This window comes from Megalops cyprinoides, chromosome 4 (genome assembly GCF_013368585.1).
Source record: "Megalops cyprinoides isolate fMegCyp1 chromosome 4, fMegCyp1.pri, whole genome shotgun sequence".
Classification (NCBI taxonomy): Eukaryota; Metazoa; Chordata; class Actinopteri; order Elopiformes; family Megalopidae; genus Megalops; species Megalops cyprinoides.
The window spans coordinates 11,862,041-11,877,162 of record NC_050586.1 but is presented as its reverse complement, the minus strand read 5'-3'; the positions used below and the strand labels follow the sequence as shown (position 1 = coordinate 11,877,162).

Sequence of the window (15,122 nt, the reverse complement as noted above, 5' to 3'; positions counted from 1 at the left end):
TCTACCAAGATCACCTTGATTTGGCCACCCAAATAGCAGGCTAGCTAGCTTTTTTTTTAGAGTCAAATATGTCCCAGTAAGTGGCAATCATCCAATCTTATACATTGTTAAAACTCACTAGCGAGCTATTTTGTCCTCCAGTTACACTTAATCACACACAGCAAAATTACTTGTCTTAATTAGCTCATGTAGTAGCTCACAGTTAGCTACCAACTTGCCCAGCTTGATGGATAGATTCATCAACAAAAACAAAATCCTTGTTCCCAGTTTTATCTATAACTACCTAACAAGGTTGCATTGTAGCAAGCTATCGACTAATGTTCACTAGCTAGCTATTATTAACATTGATTATTTTTAACCCACACCAGCTCACGCTTAGAATTCTGTACAAATAGTAAAACAGTGAAAGGGAAAAAGGAAGATATTTTCACTGATTCAGAGATGCAAACAATTCTGACAGAGGTGGATGTATTGTGTTAGTAGTGGAGTGTCCAGGACAGCAGAAAATCACTTGAAATAAGCACAACTAACATGTAGGCTAATTCAGTTAACGCAATTAATTTAGTTCTATGTGAGTCTGAATCATAGGCCTGTTCCCTGGGGTATTTGGGCATAGGATCCACTGGTGGTGAATGAATACCATGTTTTATGGCCATGTTGTGGAAAACACAGCAGGCCAACATCATCTTGCACACCTTCTCTGCTGTACACAAATGCATGCCACCTGCTGTGTCCAAACACATCCATCAGCCTTTTCGCACACTGATAGCGCACCCCATTACCAAGCGACTTTGCGTTTGTGGTTGTGTGCAACCTTCCATTGTGTCTGTGTGTTGACCAGTAGTGTCATCAGCCAGGTTTTCTGAACGTAACTATGTGTAAAAGAGAACAGCACTCATGAGGGTCACTTCACCGAAACATTTGCTCATCTGCACTTCACACTCTGCACTCGGGCGCTTCACGATGTTTACTTTATTTCTTTTTGGCCGACAGATGGAGAGATAAGCGGGTCTGGAAGCAAGATGTTCTGTGCCTTTTGCAAGTTCTGTAGAAATTCTTATTCAACATTCTTTGCACATTCACAAACAGAAGGCAAGGCAGGTGAATTAGCCTGTTTGTTACTGCACACCCACACACCCACCTGCACAGGTATACCAGCTGTCTGAAGTGTCTTTTTATTTATTTTCCTTCCTTACTCTACTTATTTTGCACAGCTTTAGTTTTCTAAACAGCTACACAGTGATTCTAATTTGTTAACATAATGCAATATCCCACCAAAAAAGAAAATCAATGATTTTTTTCTTTTTTAAATGATAAAAGAAAGCTGATGATGAGATGTTTTCGTGGACCAATGCTGATACCAAGTACAGGAAATTCCCACATACATTTTGCAAATTTTAAATTTTGGTACCCCGTTTAATGTCATTTAATTGATTTGACCTATTTAATAATTCTTTAAAAAGTGCTACACTTATGAAATTCTCATTAATGATATTTATGGGGCCTCTCAGCACCCTAAGCATAAGCAGATCAGGACACATAAACATGGAAGGGAAATTTATAGGCACTATAATTTGCTACAGAACAGCTTCAACACTGTGCTTACAAGTAACTCTCAGTAGGTGATAGTGCCAAGCACTGTGCCAAGTATTTAAACTGTAAGTAATTCCACATGAGGCACAATGCTTCAGTATAAATATGATACTGTGAAAAAAGTGAGTGTCCTGCACCTGACATTGTAACGAGTTTGTAGTAGTAGGCTAGTAGATGGGTTGCCTCTCTTTTTTAATGAACCAAATCAGCAGATAAACAGACTGACTTTTTTAAATTTTGAAGTTAGACCATGTCTAAACTCCCTGAGATGACAACATATCCCAAGGGAATATGGAACTCAAGTGACCTCAACTTCGAAAATGCAGGCAGTTCCTAGGGTTTTGACTGCGACAAGTGGAATGAGGCATCTTCAAAACAGTGCATCTCAACTTCTGACATCAATGCCTTGCATTCAGATTCTGTTCTTGTATGTTCCCCTATTGCAAGGTGACATGCAAATTGTTGAAAAAGAGCGGCTCCATAATCACGTCTCTGAATCATGAAACTTTCTTATCTCTTCACTTTAATGAGGGGTTCGAGCAAAAATTCATAAGGTACATTGGTATCATTAGACTTACAGGCAACTTGCCTACAGTTGAGTATCATGATGAACAAACAGGGCAAAGCTCCTCATTTCCTCAGTGCTTCATACAACAGATGTGGAATTTGGCACAAACACTTAGATGGTGGTAACACTGAAAAATGTTACCTTTTTCCAACATTTTCATGAAAACAACCCGTGCCCATACTGGCAGAATTCTGTCCAAATAACAGAATGCAAATATGCAGTCTGAATGCATGGTGATGCAAAGGACTGTAGAGACTGCGTAAAACTTACATACATACATACATGCATACATACATACAGTTGTTTCTGTGAAAAGGGATAAGTAGTAATCTCTTCAATGCTATTGTTATAGTGCTGTTTTAATAATATTATTAATAATAATAAACACTTTTGATTTGAATACGATTTTCCTTTTTCCCAACACAATCAGCACAAAATGAATGTGTTCCATTCTGATAAATATAAATATATAACCTTGTAATATTAACCTTTTACTACATGTCAACATGATACAAATATTCTACAACCAAACAAAAAGATTTGAAAAAGAATTTGATTCTGATCATTTTGTTCAAACAGAGTTAATGGAGATTCTAATTTTCTGGCACTCTGTAATAAGTCAGTTTCTTAGTCCTGGTCTGTATAATCTGAAGTAATGGTGAAGAGCTTACTACTTTGTTTTTGTTTTAACTGCAACTGACAGTGAAATTATTTAATTATTTTATTAATTAGTCCTGCACTGCAGCGGTGTTTCTGATGTAAAATTAATAAGTATTGATATGAGTACATATTGTGTAATTATGCCATATGGATTTGCCAATCGTTTCTCTGGCCTGGTCCCTGTTTTTAAAGAGATATAAATTTAATTAAAATCACAATTACTTGTCTCTTTTCCATTCAGGGCTAATTGGAATGCAGGAAAGATTGGTGAGAAGAGTGAGCTATATCATTAATCAGTCTTTCTGCGCTCAACGCATTCAAGTTAATTTAATTTTACTGGGCTGCTACTCAATTCCCTTCTGTGGGAATGAGACCGATTCGTTACCCGGGCTGTTTGAGGGGTGAATATAATCAAGCTTGGGAGTTGCTGGTTACATGTAGAGCGCAGCCTGTAATCTGAACGTATTTTTCACTAACACGTAACAAACGAGCATTCCTTTGCACAAAGATAAGTGTAAGTAGAAACAAATTACATTTTTCATTTACGGGAAATAACTACTGTTTCCCCTTTTTTCCATTGCATTTTCAATGGCTTTCATACGGATGGACCTATCTGGCAGCATGCAATGAGTCTGTGTGAAAATGGCTGATTCACTGCATGTTTCAAGAGATTTACCTTGCTGGTGTCAGTGGTTGCTTCTGCTATCATCACTTCTTTCAGAAGTGCACTGCATAAATTCTGCTGAGCAAAGTGTAGCTAGATTTGCAAAGTAACAGCCCTACAATTCCTGAGAAAAAAGATAATGAATTCAAATTCAAATTCATTAAAATAATTAATCTTAATTTAAAAAAAGTCTTCCCTCTATAATTAAATTTCATCATAATTAGTTCACAGACACCTAGGACTGTCCTTAAAAAATCTATGAGTAAGAAGAAGAAGTGAGAGTTCTTATTTATCCAATCGACTGCCGATGCAAGGGCCATTACAGACACTCTTCAGTATGCCATATGATTGACTTCCTATTTAAAGAGCTGTTCAGCTTTGACACACATAACAAGACTCCAGGCCTGCTTGTGACACAAGGGATAAAGGGAGACACTACGCCAAAAGCATTTATGCAACTGCTGAAGCATTTTTAAAGCATGAGACTATCTCAGTGTGTACTCTCTATGCACTTTCCCTAGTCTTAATACTCAAATATATCATGACACCCCGCAGAGAATGTGAAATTAGTGTACAATTAGAATTATACAGGAAACATTATGATTATAGTTATGGTTATATAGTTATATTTGCACTTACAAAGTGTACTTTGGATTTATATTATTATGGTCAGACATATTAGTTATTTTTCATATTTTTCAGAGTCATTACAGTAGGTGCCCTTCAAGGTCCCAGATAAAAGCTCCACTATGTAAAAATTATGTTCAAGATCATGCCAGAGGTTGGAAAACAGTCTTTTTTAATCAAGAGTTCACACTTTAAGGGCTGATATCCACACTCCATTGAGAAAAAGGTTATCAGTTATTATCAATTACAAAGCTGAGAAAACGATGATGATACTTGTGGAAATAATACTCATGGTAACAATTATTGTGCCTAACTTGGATGGCCTGCTTTATGAAACTGCTTTAGGAAAGTAAGTTTCTCAAACACTGAATATAATTAGCCATGATAAATCATGATATTCCATGAGGGGGAGAGCTGAGGTAGCATCCTGATTTCTTCCATGTCAGTGAGCTGACAGGTCACAGTCTTTCCATTAACAAGTGATATGCATGAACTATGATGTATGTAATGCAAAAGCCATAAGTGAGATGAAATGAGTAGTTTCCATGTTCAGTATGAGATAAAAATGACACATTCCTATATTGCAGACTAGGAATGAAAAGTCGTATTCTCCCTCAGGTGAGCATCTTTGAGGGAAATCCTATCGTCTGCAAGCCATCTTTACCTTTCCTTGTAACAGATGTACTATTTGACAGCTCTCCAGCTATTACACATTAATTTAATAAAACTCTTCCGTTCGTTTTGTGCAAGATGATTTGCCTGAGGGTAAAAAGTTAATCCCCATAATTATGATGCCATTTGACTTAATTTCGTCTGACTGACTTCTGCTTGGCCTCCGTGTGGCACAGCAGAGATTACCGGCCCCCAATCCCCTCCTGGAGAGTTCAGGAACAGTTGGCTTCAGCAGTGGGACAACACGGTCCCAAGTAATTGACCACCTCTGAGGACATGGAACCCTTCAACATTCCCGAGATGATGGTTTGCTTCATTTTAGGGAAAACGGCAAATTCCACCAACTCAGTACAGGCTCTTGCCTGCAGGCAAAGTCAATTTTAACGGCTGTCTTTCATTTGATTTGTTTTAAGTCGCTCCAGACTAATTGCAGGAATCTCGATCATTGATTTTCCCCCGGATGAAATGAGTAGAGGGGTATCTTTGGTAATGGAATGGCCCACAGAGTAAAGCTGTAATAGGAAAGCAACTGCAAGTGTGTGTTTTACTCCTCAGGGAATAGCACTGTTAGTGCCTCAATTCACTCCTTGCTTATGCCCAGCACAGAAACCACAATTCAACGGAAAGTACATGAACTGATGGAATTTTTCTTATTTTTGTTCATAAATGGATGCAGTATAATTTTTCATTTTACTGGCATTGTGACCGTACATAAAATGTCTTATGTTAGGCTTTGAAATATACATTGCAATATGTGATATAAATACTGTATGTATGGTATGATATAACTGCAATTATTGGGTGTAGCATTGACTTGGATTTGTTAGCTGTATCTCAGTTGCCTTACACGTTCAGTTGAACCCGTATGGATACTAACAGGTTACAAATTTGTAGACCACAACACCAGACATTGTGTTTCTACCTTTGTTTTGCACATCCTTCATATCAGTTTGTTACAGATTAAGCCAAATCGCTTCCAAGTGGTGTTACTTACAGTTGGAGTGTATGAAATGTGAAGCAGCCTTCAGATATTGCAAAATAATTGGTGAACTCCATTAAACCCTCTATTTGTGTTAATGTATTTTCAGGCTGAATCAATTCTGGTGTAATGGACCCAACGAAACTTTGCAAAGTGTCTACCACACAGGACCTTGGCTCCTTCAGCAGTGATATCTTGATTTAATTATATAACTCCATTAAAGATGCATTAATTTTAGATTACAGCACGAGTTTTGGTAATAATTCACAAGCATTATGTTTATGAGTCTTGTGAATTGTGAGCCCTAGAGGGTGTGACTGTCACATTTTACATTGTTAGAGGACCATCATAATAAGATTCCAGGGGATGTAGAACTGACATCTTTGCAGAGGTTAGTGTTCTGTTTTCGCTGATGAAAATAGTGCTGTATAAAAATTAATAAATAGCTATAAATAGTGTTAACGTAGCAGTTGTGTAACTATGGACAAATGAAATAACTCTGGGTTGGATATGAGATGCCTATGAACCTCTGAAAAGAGATTTAGCTTTTTTGGGCAGTCATACTTTGTTATCATTTGGCCATGTTTGCCAGGGCCTACTTGGTGCCTGGTGCCTACTTTTATCTATATTTTTGTGGTTCTTGTTCTATTGTAAATATTTAATCATGTACGTAAACAGCCAAAGTTTAGTATGCATTGTCACATGACATAAGAGGGAGCATCGGAAGACAGTGTGGGGAGTGTGAAATGACAAACAAATGCTAGAAAAATGTATTTCTTAGTGCTGTAGAACAAAATGCAATACTGTCTAACATTACACAGAGAGATGTGGGGATATCTTTCTGTTCCCTTTCTCCTCACATTTTAGAATTTCAAATTATTTACAGTATTGGAGGTGGTGCTGTCAGAGGTAAACTAGTGAAGGTGTTACAGATTTGAAATGCAGTGTAGATTAAGACAAGCCTTCAAATACAAGGAAAAGAAATGAGTCAAATGCTCCTCGGTGAACTTTCTGGAGATTAGGTGCTTGTCGGTGCAGAATAAGAGACATGCTCCCTTGGCTGTAGCTATTGTTGGTGACCCATGTGGACTTACCCTACAAGAGAGTCAGGACGCTGACTTACAGGAGCACAAACCCAGTTTATGTTAACACACAGCAGTACTTGGCAAGGGACATTTTAGAAAGTTTTGGCAAAGTGACACAGCACTAACTACAAATTCATAACACAGATTTTCCAGAAGTTCTTGCCAGCATCTGGGGTTTTTCCACTGATACTTTCACTTGACGCTTTAAAAGAAGACTAAAAACATACCCTTTTAGTCTTGATTTTATGTATGAACAGCTATTTTTTTATCTCCTGTTCCCTTATTTATTATATATTGTTAAGTATAAGTATAAGTATTGTTTTTATATTACTGTGTTTTTTATAAAAACACAGTGATATATTTTTTTATTACGTTTTTTTATTTCAATATTAGTTTTATCTTTGCTTTTACTGTGAAGTATGTTACATTGCAAACCCTTGTATAAAATGTGCTGTATAAATAAATCAGTTATTATTAATTATTATTATTCACAGCATAGCCGGTTATTGCTAGAGATCGATGGCCAACCTCTGAAGTCTGCTTTCCAGATCTCCAGTTACCATATAATGGCAATGAGCACTCTTAAAGGGATTTAGCTGGAGACGCAGCACCACTCCTATCATGAGAATAGTCTGTACAATGGCAAGGCGCTTTGGCACTGCTCCTGTCTGGAGAGCATGTAGCAAGAATCGTGACCCATTCTTACTAGTGTGACTCAGACGCTGGTACAGGCAGAAGAATGAGGAGCCCATGGAGGAGTTAAGCACACTGTGGCAAGCTCTCATTGCCTCTCAGTCTGGAGGCTCGCTTTATGAGTGTGGATGGCTGGGGTAATGGTCTCTGACTGCTGCCATTGCTCACGGTGCTAATGGCTGCATCATGGGATGTTGTGGGAAAGACATTAGCACCTCTGCTGTATGGACTAAGTCTCCCCCCCTCCTGACTGTCTGCCTGTGACCTTCAGAGAACAAGAATTCCTCTGCATAACGCAGGTATTCACATTTGAGTGTTTCATTCTTCCTTATACTCTATTATCTTATTTTATAAGATCTAAAATCCACATAATAGGAAATATACATACATACAAATATACATGCATGTGCAGGCATTCAAATCATCTTGCATTCAATTGCAAATGTTCTGTCCATTCAGATTGAATACAGTATTACGTAAATGAACTGAGTTCTTTCTTTTTGTTGCTGTTGTTGCAACTGCCTGCTGTTAGCTAGCTGAAAGACAAATTCATCTCCTTGCCTTTCAATTAGTCATTCAAAAGAAACCATGGTCACACTAGGGCAAAAGGTCAGAGAGACACCGAGCCTGTCAACTCCCACCCGATCTTTGTCAAGGGCTCCAGCACTGATCGTGGGACTCGGCTGTAGTTTATTTGCGTTCCTTGTGCAAATACATACAGACCAGTCAGGCGTATTAACAGAAATGGCATGCTGCTTTGCGGAGAGTCCCAGAAGACAATGGCATTTTATCTGGGGCCTCCTTAGCAGTGCCAGAATACTCTACTTAGCATTGTCCACACTGCGTAGTGGGCAGTCCGCCAGGGGAGCATAGTGCATAGTGCAATGTTAAAATGTCCCTCTACCTGCTGGGGAAACCTTTCAGAGAGGATGTCCTCTCTACACCAGTCAGAGCTTCCAGTCGCGGGCTGAATGACTTTTTAAGTGGCGGCAGACATTCAGAGCGTGCACAGAAATCACCTTCCATGTGTGTGGCTTATGAGAAAGTGATGGGGGTACAGTAGTCTGTTGTGAAAGGGAATTGTTCCCAATTGACAAAAAACCCCATCCGCAGCACAAAGGAAGACGATGAATTATGCTGACGCTGATGAGGCTTCGGCGTTTTATAAATAACACATCATTTTCCTGGTCAGAGCAAATGGGCTCATTTCTTATTCTTAAAACTAGACAGTTTTGGGCAGCAGGAAAGGGAGATCTGTGTTTTCTTCACACTCTGTGATCTGCCCAAGCCAAGGAAGAAAGAGAGGGGAGCTCCTCTGAGGCTGTGAACAGAGAGCCTGGTTTCAGCACCGCAATAAGCAGACAGCTCCTGGCTGAGGCTCGCTATTGTATGTGCAGGCAGGGTTTCAAAACACACAGCCTTGAGTCATTATGTCCCTCTCAGGGAAACTGCCAATACTGTTTCAGTTCACACTCCACTGCGCCATGTAGAGAGGACGATGCTTATTTGATATCACGTTTTTGGTTTTGTTTTAACTTCAGCTTCTGTCCACACAAATTTCAGCCAACGCTACTCGCACTGACTTACATCTGAACAGGCCTGAACTGACTGATCAAATATGGATGTCAATCAGGTACATGTCTTACCCATTCCATTTCATTTGCAGAATTACCAGACACTACTCCCCCTCGCAAATTTTGGATTTACACACTGGTCTGTCCCAAATGTGTCACTGTCTTGAATTGAACACTACCTCAGGCATGGTCAGAGGTTTTTTTTTTTTTTTTTAGTAAGCCCGAACTTGCAGACACACTAAAAATCACTGCAGCCTCTTAATGTACTGTTTGTCCATACTCCACTTCTCATAAGGTAGGATGTGCAAATATTGTTGGCACAACAAATAGCCTTAGCAGAATCAGGAACAAAGAGTTGTGGGTAAGGCATTTTAACGAGGCTGCCGCTGCTCCACGTCCAAACTGGGGCAGGAAACTGGGTCCTTTGGCCAGAGGAACTGCTGTCAAATTGGGAGCATCAGAGCCGGGCCATAGGTACACATTGTACAGAACATGCTTTAAGCAGCTTTCCTGACTCTCCACAGCAGAGATGTGGAACAAATATGTCACTGCAATCGGTGAGTGACGCAGAAATGTGCTATTAATCTGTACATGTTCAGCCTGCTATGAAAAGGGCCTTCTGCCATTTTGACTTTCACAGCAGGCTCTTAAGTATACCAGCACACACCTCAGTGCCTCATTGAAATGCCAAGCTAAAGTGGAACGTTTGCTCTAAAAGCTCTCTCTGATTAGCTATATCAATAGGGCCTTTTGTCGTGGTTCCCAACAACTGCCGAGGCTCGTGCTTATAAATCAGCCTGCATTGTGATGCTGTCTGAAACTCATAATGTGTGCCTAACACTGCTAAAGGCAAATGATTACAGCTCTTTCAGAACCATTAGCACAGGGTGATGGACAAACTCGATAGAGCAAGACTGCCCATACATTTATATATATCAAAGCCCACCATGCCTTAATGGAGGCTGGTCAATGACAGTGCAGATCAATGCGATGAGTTTCAGCAGGGCAGAACTCCTATTCCACATCAGCACAACCGCAGAACATATTCAGTCTACACAAGGATCTGCTGTTATCTCAGGTCATTTTCTTCAGAAATACCCTCGAAAAAGGATCACGGGGGAAAGACACCCACCTTGACCTGTCGCTCTAAACTACATGTGACACAAGAAACGCGGGAAACCAGCATCCAGCGAGACAATGGCCTTGCCTCCGGCCCTTACCTTCAGTCAGACCCATGTGAATGCTCCAGTAATTCTGCAGGCACTGCAGCTCCTTCTTCATGCCCCGCTTACAGTGGCAGTCATACAGCGGGCTCTCCTGTAGCACCTCCAGTGCCGCCTGGCACTCCTTGTTGGCCAGCATGGTGTTCCTGTCCCTTCCCACCAGGCACTGGCGCATAATGCGGTAGCGCGAACTGCACTGAGAGTTCTGGTTGCACATGTCACTGGCCTTCACACAGTCCACCGGGGCCCTCCAGCCATGGGTGCCTGCTCCAGACATGGCGGAAGAGCTGGCCATGGAGCGAGCAGCTTCATCTGAAGAAGAAGGAGACCAGGCTCATTAGTTACGACTTCCAGCTCTGAGAACAAGTAGGATGTACATGTGAAAGCGGCCACAGAAATCAACAAAGGTGTCACCACCAGTCGTGTCTTTAAGATGCGGTTGTAATAGCTTGTGAATGATTTTTATGTGAAGAAATGTACTTGAATCAAGTGAAGGCCACAACAGTGATACTGGTATGGCCATGGCTCAGCTGAAGTACTGAGACCTGTTGCCATATGAAACATTTGGATTATTATAAGTACATCTATTTAATTTGCTTTTATCAAGTTAGCTAACAGTCTCCACTTGTGGAACACAGCTTCAATCAGCATTACAACCATTTAAAAATCCAATTCTTTTTATCAGCTTTTACTAAACCACATTTACTGAATACTTTCCCAATACATTACCATGATATTAACCTCATTTCAGAGGGAGAAATACACTGAAAACAAATGGGATTCACATTAGAAACATTCAGAGAACTATCTATTTCAGATTTACTTGTCACAAATCACAAAACTTTCACAAAAATGAACAGTCAACACCCTTTCACCCTTTTACTTTTCAACAGTAAACAAAAGAAAGAATAGAGTGAAAATCCCTATTTAGCACCGGTGTCATTTGCACTTGTGACAGAGTTCCTGTTTTAGGAAATGGGTCTTTGGTGTTGTGCTGATTTATCCCATTGTATGTGCTATGTGCTAGTGTCATAATAGGAATACGGATGGCTTGTGCTTATGAAAAATGGCATAAGCAATTCCTCTTGGAATTCACTTTTTGCAGAATGTGGTGAAAGAAATATAATGAAGATGTGCATGAACCTGTATATGAACTGCTGGTGTTACTTGTTACAGATAGATATGAAAAAAATACTTTTAGAGTATATATTACTGATAGTGATTAACTATGATTTCTGACTTTTCAGAATTAGTATTAGTCTTGGTATGTTCAAGGACTATTATCAACTGATAATGAAGAAAGTATTTGAAGATTAGATTAGATTGGATTAGATTAGATTTTATTGTCATTGTGCAGAGTGCAGGTACAGAGCCAATGTAAAGTACAGGTACAGAGTGGTCCTTGTAAAGTTTACAGAGAAAAGCACACTTCCGTTACAGTAGTCTATAAACGAATGAATACTAATTGTAATCAATAAATTGTATTTTCAATTACACATGCCTCTGTTTTCATATTATTGGTGTAATATCCACTGCCATGCAATGAAATACATCATGGTTTGCACCCTAAATATGAGGAGCAGATAATATGGAAAACGTGTACAAGTAAAAAAAAAAAAAAAAGTGTAAAAGCACACACACACATACATACATGCCGGAGAGACTGACCTGCACTGATTTGCACATAAATCAGCAAATCAAATACGTAAAAATGTGATTTATTTGAACTGTGTGAACGACTCCGTTGCTTATTTAGAACAAACAAAAAAGACAGAATAATACAGATTTTACCACAAAACATGGTAAATTTATGTTTGTGTGACTATGATGGTTTGTGCTGAATAAACCTAAGTATGAACACCGATTCCTTGCATCACATTTAGTCTAACCAACTTGCTTAAAGTCCGACACAAACTGCTGGACACGAGCGACACCCTCAGGAAGAACACAACCCGCCGAATACAGGCGCTGCAAAATCCCGCACTCACGGCTGGACATAATTTCATTTTTAACCTCAAGCCATGAACAGACAAGCGCATATAGATAGTCCATGCTGAAATGCACGCGTTTATAATTTATAAGTGTTTTGCACTGTTTATCATTCAGCATGATATCAAAATAAGGGTATCAACAGCTTCATTGGGAATCGTTGAGTTGACTGACCCCTATGTCTGATCAGGTCCCGTGTGACTGCACTGCCCGATTACGTGTGTATCTTTCCAGTTCCAGAGTAACTTCATCATTATAACTCCATTTATGATATCATGGCTATAACGTTCAAGTAATGATCCAGATATTTGTCTGTCTGAAAATATCCTGCATATGTACGCCTGTGTGTGTGTGTGTGTGTGTGTGTGTGTGTGGTGAAGCAAATTAAGCCGCGTCAATCAGTCGATCGGCTTTGAAAGTTGTGCTGTTGGGCCCGGTTTCCACCACAGAGCACATGCTCAGAGGACAGTGTGAACTGCAACGGATCGCCTCCTTTGGTCTGCAATACCTGTGACCTTGATGTTATACACCCAGTTCAGTTTCAGCTCCACCAAATGAAAGATGCCTCGGTTACCTAGTTTTAATACTATTTAACTACTGAACTTAACTTTATCATTAGGTTAACCGTGAATAAAACGCGGGTTTTTTTTCCTCCGATTTACAACAGGTTATAATTTCAGATCCATGCACACTTCTGTTGGCTCCGAGCTCCGAACGGGCCACAGAGTTTGTTGAAATGGTCATTTTAAAGTTGATATTAAACGCACGTATACATATATGTATGCGTGTATGTGTGTGTGTCTGTGCGTGCGTGCGTGCGTGCGTGAGTGAGTGCCTGCAGAGTAATTTCAGGCTAATTTAAAAGCAACGACTTAAATTAGCTTTATATGACGCAGCACACTTTAATTTCTTGTAACAGTGAATTCCACTCAATCCCATGTATTGCATTATAATGTAGTTAGATTATCAGCTTTATTCTTAACGTGAACTCACTGTATTGCTTAGAACTCCGACAACGCACATGAAAAAGAATGCATTTATCAGTCAAGTTCTATTCCGTTTTATCGCAATGCACTGAACCCACACAGATAAACCTAAAAGTTGAAAAATTAATGGAGTATCTACATATAAAACGTACGTTTTAAGACTTGTAATTATATCAGTGTCTCTCTTCCACACATCGTCATGAAGTAATCAACTAATTTGGTTCATTATAAAGTTCATTCTTCATAATTCGCACTTAATTACCCTTTTGCGGCTATAGATGATTTAACCATCAATATGAATACAACTTCACTCACCTAATAAAAACAGGACGCTGAAAATATTCATAAACATCATGATAAATCCAACGGGAACTCCGAGCCAGGGAGCTGGAAACAATGAAGCCCCTATCCAATTCTGTTTCTCCTAATAAATTTATGATAATTTCCTTTACTGCTCGTTAGCACTCCGGTACGGTTCCAGCGGCGTGTATATCTAAATATCCGAGCATGTCTCCAGTATTTGTCAATAGGTGTGCAGTTCTTGTGAAAACAGCTGCAGTCTCTAAATAATCCACAATTCGAGAAAACTTGAAATAAAGCAATTCAATCCTAGATTCCCGAAGAACTGTTATTCGGCGCAACGAAAAACCAGTAACATCCTTCAAATGCAAATACGAACGCAGGGTTCCAAACGGCAAAAAAACAAAAACACAAACAAACGCTGCGCTCAAATACGAAGCTTGTCAAGCTTCCTCTGCTCTATAGGTCCAGATTTCTCTTGCTTGTCATCCACCGATTTCCTCTAAAATGAGGATCTCCTTTGCCAAGATCCTGATAGTCACCAACTTTGCACGACGGGGCAAATGTACGGGAGGCAGGCGGATACCACTGAAAAACGAAAGAAGCACTGACTTATTTTCTCTTTCCCGTACCTGTATAGTTAGCCAAAATGTAAGGATTGGTCTGCCCTCACAATGTGTCGGAGCCACATATTAAGTGCCGTGACAGCTAATGAGTTGATTAAATCATTAAAAATCTAAACGGGGGGCTGTATGGACGCGCCCTCGTCTTCAGGAAAACTAAGAGAAATCCACGGTGAGCTCAGACAAATTACGAGATGAACTCCGAGCCATTCTTTTTCGCATGCCCACATGTCATTCTCGCCAGCATCTTCGCTAATTGGTAACCCAGCACAAACGACAGGGATAGCTTATTCTGTCATGGCTGTTTTTTTTTCCCTCGTGCGAAGTTGTTTGAAAAGGTTCAAGAAGCAATCACTTGTGTTAAATTGAAGAGAACATCAGCCAGCTTCAAGTCTCCGCTATCCTGTATTGTTGCCTCCCTTCCCGTTTCCTCTTGTAAATTAAATCTTACGCCTTTTTCCCTCGGTTGAGCTTGGCTCTTTTACCTCCCCTCAGATGTGCTCCACGCGTCAGACAGAGCGCAATGAGAAGTGCTGAGCCTCACTTTAGCAGCCGGTAACGAGATCAACTTTCCGAACCTCCTGCCTTGAATGCTGTGACACAGACAACTCTGCTGCAACAAATTATTGAACAGAACTGCGGAGCAAACGCGCGTAATAACCAGTCATTGCACCACGGTATCTGAACTGCTGTCCTAGACTGTTGACTATCCCCAAACCCTTCTAAAAGGCAAGCGTTCCACCGGAAAAGAGGAGGTGCGTACAGTGAGAATTGTAGGATTAATGATCGTTCCGTCAGCAACTGAATCCTTTTTTTTCTTTCGGACTACATTAAAATCATTGCAAAAAGCGGGATCGTGTAACTGCTCTCTTGGTAAACGCATTTC

General features: G+C 40.0%; 1 protein-coding gene across 2 annotated transcripts in view; it reads right to left on the bottom strand.

Annotated features, from left to right (window-relative positions):
• The window catches only part of LOC118776398 (GDNF family receptor alpha-2-like), a 68,748-nt gene extending 53,840 nt beyond the window's left edge, over window positions 1–14,908 (bottom strand). For both annotated transcript variants that reach the window (XM_036526729.1, XM_036526730.1), the window contains exons 1-2: window positions 13,629–14,908; window positions 10,336–10,650 (exon numbers count right to left, since the gene is read on the bottom strand). In XM_036526729.1, coding sequence (XP_036382622.1) covers window positions 10,336–10,650; window positions 13,629–13,668 — 355 coding nt within the window. In that variant the 5' untranslated portion in view covers window positions 13,669–14,908. The remainder of the gene's footprint in view (window positions 1–10,335; window positions 10,651–13,628) is intronic.
• Window positions 14,909–15,122: the final 214 nt, after the last annotated feature.